This window comes from Oncorhynchus masou, chromosome 15, assembly GCF_036934945.1.
Source record: "Oncorhynchus masou masou isolate Uvic2021 chromosome 15, UVic_Omas_1.1, whole genome shotgun sequence".
Lineage (NCBI taxonomy): Eukaryota > Metazoa > Chordata > Actinopteri > Salmoniformes > Salmonidae > Oncorhynchus > Oncorhynchus masou.
Window position 1 is genome coordinate 16,010,391 of NC_088226.1, and position 7,625 is coordinate 16,018,015.

General features: G+C 44.9%; 1 protein-coding gene across 1 annotated transcript in view; it reads left to right on the forward strand.

Annotated features, from left to right (window-relative positions):
* The window catches only part of LOC135555747 (C-type mannose receptor 2-like), a 52,838-nt gene extending 47,241 nt beyond the window's left edge, over positions 1-5,597 (forward strand). Inside the window, exons 26-29 of the mRNA XM_064988442.1 lie at positions 434-553; positions 836-1,015; positions 1,184-1,207; positions 1,362-5,597. Coding sequence (XP_064844514.1) covers positions 434-553; positions 836-1,015; positions 1,184-1,207; positions 1,362-1,582 — 545 coding nt within the window. The 3' untranslated portion in view covers positions 1,583-5,597. The remainder of the gene's footprint in view (positions 1-433; positions 554-835; positions 1,016-1,183; positions 1,208-1,361) is intronic.
* The last annotated feature ends 2,028 nt before the right edge of the window (positions 5,598-7,625 follow it).

Sequence of the window (7,625 nt, forward strand, 5' to 3'; positions counted from 1 at the left end):
CAAACATTCTCTATATGTGACACTTTACATGCACATTGTGACACTAAAAGAACACAGAGTACATTACAGTTCTCTCCATTCAATCGCTGTTATCACGGAGAGAGCTTTCAGCGCTCAGCACTGACGTCACTGACCAAATACGTCAATAAGTCTAAGTTAGTTGTGATTCATTGAGCTTTTATTGAAATGCACTCGCTATTTTATCACCTGATTTCCCACTTTAATTTTCCCTCATCATCATCATCTCTCTTTTTCTCTGTTTGACACCTCCCTCTGTCTGTCAACTCCTCGCTGACCGCATTTAATTATCTCAATATGGTTATCTGATCCTCCCTTTCTCTCTCTCTCTCTCTCTCTCTCTCTCTCTCTCTCTCTCTCTCTCTCTCTCTCTCTCTCTCTCTCTCTCTCTCTCACACCCTTTCTCACCCCCCAGTGGGTGGCCAGCTGCTGTCGGTCCTGGATGAAACTGAGAATGGTTTTGTGTGGGAGCACATCCAGGGCTACCAGGAGCAGGCCCATGGAGCCTGGCTGGGTATGACCTTTAACTCCAAAGGTAAGGAACTCCTCAGGATGTACACAGTGAAAAGTATACACAGACTGTTAAAAACATGTAAATATCATATACTGTAAGGTCATATAATCTAATGGCTACTGTAAAAAGAGTAATTTATCAGAGTGACATATGCTATCCATATACTCATTCATATATTACATACATGATTTATACACACCTTTTTGCATTAGGGTATTCCAGGGCTATTTCAAGATATTCTTCAGACAGGTGTGTGTGTGTGTGTGTGTGTGTGTGTGTGTTGTTCCTGGTGTTGTCCTGCAGGGGGCAGTCTGATGTGGTCTGAGAGTGCGGAGGTGAAGTTCACTAACTGGGAGGTGCAGGGCACCAACCTGAGCATGCTTTTTCCCAACACCTGCTTCTGGATCCAGAGCAACACAGGCCTTTGGAAACCAGGCCCCTGCAAGAACCGCACACACGGAGTCATCTGCAAACGGCCACGGAGTAAGGAAGGCCCCACCCTGTAGCGCAGACAAATAACACTATGGACAATGTCATACGTGTACACAGTGATAGCAAAGCTGCATAACCACTTACTGTGCTTCATTTATATCTGCAAAAAGCAATCTCTGAGCTGACAACACAACTCGAATGTTATCTTTTCCATTGCAGGTGCTGAGGCTTTGGCGGTAGTCTGTAAGTAGGGATAGGATATCCCATGTTGTTTGTTCAAGTCATCAAATGTTAGATTTGTTTAAATCTGTAATGCTAATCTGTAAAAAAAAAAAAAAGTCCCTCTCTCACTCTTTCTCCCCTTCTCTCTCTCCCCCTCCCTCCCTGTTTGTCTCAGCTGAAGAGGACCACCTGCCCACTCTGATTGTGATCATGGTGACGGGTCTGGTGTTGGTGATCCTCATCGCGGGCGTGATCTACCTGTACCGCCGGCGCCAGGCAGGCTCCCGGGGATCTTACGAGGGGGCGCGCTACAGCCGCACCAACTCCAACCCCTCCGAACAGGCCGAGAAGAACATCCTGGTGTCTGACATGGAGCTCAACGAGCAGCCGGAGTAGCACAGCCAACCAGGACTGGCCCCTCCCCCCTGGGGCAGGAGACACCTGGGAGTACCTAATACTGACTGACCCACTGTCTGACTGATACGCATTCTGCTTCTACATTTTATGTCCCTATTCTGTTTGAAAGATGTTGAAGATGCTGAAGGTCTGTGCTGTTTCGAGCGCAGCAGATGCCAAACAAATACCCCTTAAACAGTCATTCTCCAAAGGGGTTAATAATATGCAAATTACAATATGAACTGCTTTTCTTAGTAGTATAGCAATGTTTCTAATGTCAGTTTCACATTTCATTTCAAACACTTCCTGTTTTTGGTCGCTATGTTTAAAAGGCAGATGCCAAAAGCCAAAGACTAAGGCTTTGCACCAGTTCTTCCCTCGTCAGGAGACTCAGTATCATCCAAATATCAACACAGCCTCCATCGAGACCATGACAGTATTTACCTGAAGTTAACTTCAGGTTTGTTTTGTATATTTCCTTTTGGTTTGTTTGTGTGTTTTTTTGTCCAGTGCAGCTGTAGTGAATCTGTAGTGAATCTTCCTTCTAATTCTGGTTGTTGTGGTGAAGCTTTTGTTGTTGCCAGTCCCCTTCCCTCCCTCCCTTCGGTTCTGACTGACACGTCAGCAAAGACTGGTTGGAAAGCAATACTTTCAGTGTGGAAGAGAAGAGGACAGGGATGTTAGAGAGACGATTTTAGAGTGATTTTAAAGAGTCCTTGGCCTGTTCACCACATCTGCACATACATTAGGAGAGGGGGGGGGGGCAGAGATTTGACGTTGATACAGACCGATACCGTCTTTTGTTGACTTGGTACAGTGTGATGGGGTAGATAAGGGTATTAGTATGTAACATTCTAGAGGGTTTTAGAGGGTTTGTTTTAGCACTTTCTACCACAATCACGAGAACAGCCAACATGTATTACTTAAAGTAACTGTCCAGTGTTTCCAGATTTCTATGAAATAGGACCTATAGTTAATTACACTACGAGTGAAATAGTTTTCCTTCAAATCATTTTTAATTAAGTATGTTTAAAAGCAGCTTTTCCTTGTTGGAATGGTGTGGGTGTACCCCAACAACAGAATGGTACGGGAGTTTACAGGTCATTAAAAATATTAATGCGAGTAGACCGCTGATTGGCCAGCCCATCCTCTACAGGAGAATAAAATCATCCTCTATGAGGAAATAGCAAGAGTTTTTTTAGACAGTCTGAGATACAGGTTGGAGTTGGGGTTTCTGAAGTATTTTCTTTCTCCAGTTCATGCTTTGACCACAAATACGAATATAGGATAAGTCAACAACATTACTTGGTTATGAGTTAACAGAATGTGAACTTTTAAAAGTGAGATTTTCACTAGACAGTTACTTTTTTGTTGTTGTTGATCTTGTCTCACTGCTGCAACTCCCCAAAGGGCTCAAGAAGGGCGAAGGTCGAGTCATGTGTCTTCCGATACATGACCCGCCAAACCACACTTTTCAACACCCACCCTCCAGCTGCACTGTTCAACTGATGTGTGAAGTCAGCCTGCAGGCGCCTGGCCTGCCACAAGGAGTTGCTAGAGCGCGATGAGCCAAGTAAAGCACCCACGGCCAAACCCTCCCCTAACCCGGACTACACTGGGCCAATTGTGCGCCGCCCTATGGAACTCCCGGTCAAGGACAGTTGTGACACAGCCTGGTATCACACCCAGGTCTGTAGTGGCACCTCAAGCACTGCACTGCAGTGCCTTAGATCGCTGCGCCACTCAGGGGGCCCCTGGACAGTTACTTTAAGCAAAGGACAGTGCATTCACTCCTTTGTTTATGCATTATTACTAAGATACTTTTCAATTGTTTTTGTTTTATTTCCTTCCTTTGACTTTTGGATGGGTAACCTGGTGTAAAGTAGGTGAACGTCAGTGTTAGTCTCATGACTGGTACGGATGGTTAGATTTCCCATGTTAATGTCTGTGTTTGTTGGTGGTATAATTACACACTGACCTGCAGCCATGTAAAACATACCCTATATATCCAAAAGTATGTGGACACCCATTCAAATTAGTAGATTTGGCTATTTCAGCCACACCCGTTCGTCAGCCACACACTGTTCGTCAGGAGCTTCATGAAAATGGGTTTCCGTGGCCGAGCAGCGGCACACAAGCCTAAGATCACCATTATCAATGCCAAGCGTAGTCCACCATTGGACTCTGGAGCAGTGGAAACACATTCTCTGGAGTGATGAATCACGCTTTACCATCTGGCAGCCCAACGGATGAATCTGGGCTTTGGCGGGTGCCAGCAAAATACTACCTACTTGAATGCAAAATGCCAACTGTAAAGTTTGGTGAAGAAGGACTAACGGTCTGGGGCTGTTTTTAATGGTTTGGGCTAGGCCCCTTAGTTCCAGTGAAGGGAAATCTTAACGCTATAGTATACAATTATATTCTAGACGATTCTGTGCTTCCAACTTTGTGGCAACAGCTTGGGGAAGGCCCTTCTCTGTTTCCGCATGACAATGCCCCATGTGCACAAAGCGAGGTCCTGACCTCAACACTTTTGGAATGAATTGGAACGCCGACTGCGAGCCACGCCTAATTACCCAACCTCACTAATGCTCTTGTGGCTGAATGGAAGCAAGTCCCCGCAGCAATGCTCCAACATCTAGTGGAAAGCCTTCACAGAAGAGTGGAGGCTGTTATAGCAACAAAGGGGGGACCAACTCCATATTAATGCCCATTATTTTGGAACGAGATTTTCGATTAACAGATGTCCACATACTTTTGGTCATGTTGTGTAACTTAGGTCACCTGTAGGTCATTCACTTGAAAAGTGAAAAGTGACACATCTGACGTGAGTCAACATGTACAGTACCAGTCAAAAGTTTGGACACACCTACTCATTCCAGGGTTTTTCTTTATTTTCACTATTTTCTACATTGTAGAATAATAGTGAAGACATCAAAACTATGAAATAACATACAGTATTGCATTTCTGGATGTTGCAACAAACTTTTGTATGTGGTATATTCCACAAGGTACTGGAGAACCTTACTTAAGGGGTACCCTCTATACCAATGCAAAATACAGCTAGGAAAACCAAAGAACTAGTTTGAAAAGGGAAACGATCCACCCCATTATTCAAATATTTAGAAATAGAAAGATCAACTCATCCATCTTATTTCCCCTTGTCATGTCTTAACATTGTGTAGTACATTATTGGGGGGAGGAAAGTAAGGTTTCTAACAGGTCACAACTAGATTCAATGCAGGGAATCAACCAACTCCCTAACCTCTGGGTTCCCGTTTGAATAGGAGGCAAAGACAGATGTGTTCTACCCCCTCATAACATTCCTCCTACAGTTCGCTCCTTCTCATGACCGGATTTCTGTCCTGCTCCGTGGAATGCTTTGGAGAGGTTTTAGATAGAAACTCTTGGTGGGCCAGTGAGCCACGCTTCAAAACCAGCTCTTTTCTGCTCTGTAAACCGGACGAATGGGGCTGAGGAGAGAGAGGGGGAGGGAGGATGGAAGGAGACGGAGGAGTGTGGAATGTTGAGTCGGCAAGAAGAGCTCAGTGGCAAGTCTGGAACCGATCCGAACAGAAGAGCTCAGGGCCGAAAGAGAAGGGTGGGAAAATTGGAGAAAAGGGGTAAAAATAATGGAGGGAGAGGGAGACTGACAGGCAGGCACGTAGGTGGGAAGAATGGGGCAGGGAGGGAGGAATGGAGATGAGAGAAGAGAAGTGAAATGTCGTAGGTTCACCCTGCCTCCTAGTGGAGGGTTGCTGTAGCACCCTGCTTCAAAATGACTGCCAAACTGGTTGTAATGAATGAATTTGAGCTGACTACAAGTTGGAGTTGCTTACAAAGTGATGATGTGAGTCTGGCCCTGATGTCCTACCCTATCTGGGATTGACTATGTGACTGTGGTGGGCTTTTTACATTTGAGTCCCTGTGAAGAAAGGTTCAAATAAGCACCTGTTTTGATTTTTTAAATATTTGTTGTTTTTATATGAAATGAATAAAATATATGTTGGCTAAATGACTGTCAATATAATTATTTAATTGTTTAAATTGTTGGTACTTTAGTTACACCAGTCTTTGCATGTTATTGTGGGGGGGTGAGATGTTTACTGTTGCCTTGACTGAACTAGTAAGATAAATAGTTGTGATGTTGAAGAACCCCCACCAGAGGGCAGGTCTTGCTCACCCTAACAGCTCATTTAAACTGCGTTTAATGAGTTCCTCACTGGTCTGATGCATCATATTTTTTCTCCATCTCTGTCTGTCTCTCTGTCTCTCCACCCCATACATATCTACTGTATGTGCATGTTTGTGTCCTTGAATGTCTGCAGCTGTGTCTCCATCCAGTCTGTTTAGACTGTTTAGTTCAGGCAGTTCATCCTGATCTTCCACTCCTCATTGGAGGAGAATGAAACGAGGGCCTCTACCTTTGCTCTGGCAAAGACTCCTTCTGTATGGCTTGGCAGGCACCAATAGCTTGTCTATGTACCGCCCGCCTGTTGTGGCTGATCTGGCAGCGAGGCATTGTGACTGGCTGCCCCTAGATGTAGCTGGAGCACTAATGTGCTGTGAGCCACTGTAATGAGTTCAACCGGAGCCCTTTAAGACTGAGACAATCAGTGTGTCAGTCTGAGCGTGCCAGCCAAGCGGACATGAGGTCTGACGGCTCTATCCACTGGCCAGGGGTAGAATGTTTGGCAAATTAATTGACCTAGGTGTCTGTCCAGGGGTTTGTTCCATGGACCAATGGACCAGGGGTGTAGTGATTAGGCAGAACACTTGGATTAATATAGGTATTTAGGCAGATTGTTTTTGTGCCCTAATCAAGCGAGAGACCTCTCCGTCTATGTAGGGAGGGAATCACTCATCCCAAATCAAACAGAGGAGATTGTTTCTTTGGCCATAATGCAGAAAATAACATTTGTATATTTTAAGTTATTACAGTATTATTATTTATGTGAATTTTTGTACATTTGTTCATATTTAGAATATTGATATCTATTAGGATCATTCCATTATGGATATTTGTATATGAATCCCCCTTTGTATAGGCTAGCACAGATTGGAATATGTTCCGGGATTCTTCCGATGTCATTGAGGAGTACATCATATCAGTCACTGCCTTTATCAATAAGTGCATCGAGGAGGTCGTCCCCACAGTGACTGTACGTACATACCCCAACCAGAAGCCATGGATTACAGGAAACATTAGCACTGAGCTAAAGAGTAGAGCTGCCGCTTTCAAGGTGCGGGACTCTAACCCGGAAGCTTATAAGAAATCCCGCTATGCCCTCCGACGAACCATCAAACAGGCACTGCGTCTATACAGGACTAAGATCGAATCGTACTGCACCGGCTCTTTTCGGATGTGGCAGGGCTTGCAAACCGTTACAGACTACACAGGGAAGCACAGCTGAGAACTGCCCATTGACACGAGCATACCAGACAAGACAAATAACTTCTATGCTCGCTTCGAGTCAAGTAACACTGAAACAAGCATGAGAGCATCAGTTCTTCCAGACGACTGTGTGATCACGCTCTCCGCAGCCGATGTGAGTAAGACCTTTAAACAGGTCAACATTCACAAGGTCGCAGGGCCAGACGGATTACCAGGACGTGTACTGTGAGCATGCGCTGACCACCTGGCAAGTGTCTTCACTGACATTTTCAACCTCTCCCTGTCTGAGTCAGTAATACCAACATGTTTCAAGCAGACCACCATAGTCCCTGTGCCCAAGAACTCTAAGGTAACCTGCCTAAATTACTACCAACCCGTAGCACTCACATCTGTAGCCATGAAATGCTTTGAAAGGCTGATCATGGCTCACATCAACACCATTATCCCAGAAACCCTAGACCCACTCCAATGTGCATACCACACCAATAGATCTACAGATGATGCAATCTCTATTGCACTCCACACTGCACTTTCACACCTGGACAAAAGGAACACCTATGTGAGAATGCTATTCATTGACTACAGCTCAGTGTTCAACACCACAGTGCCCTCAAAAGCTCATCACTATGCTAAGGATCCTGGGACTAA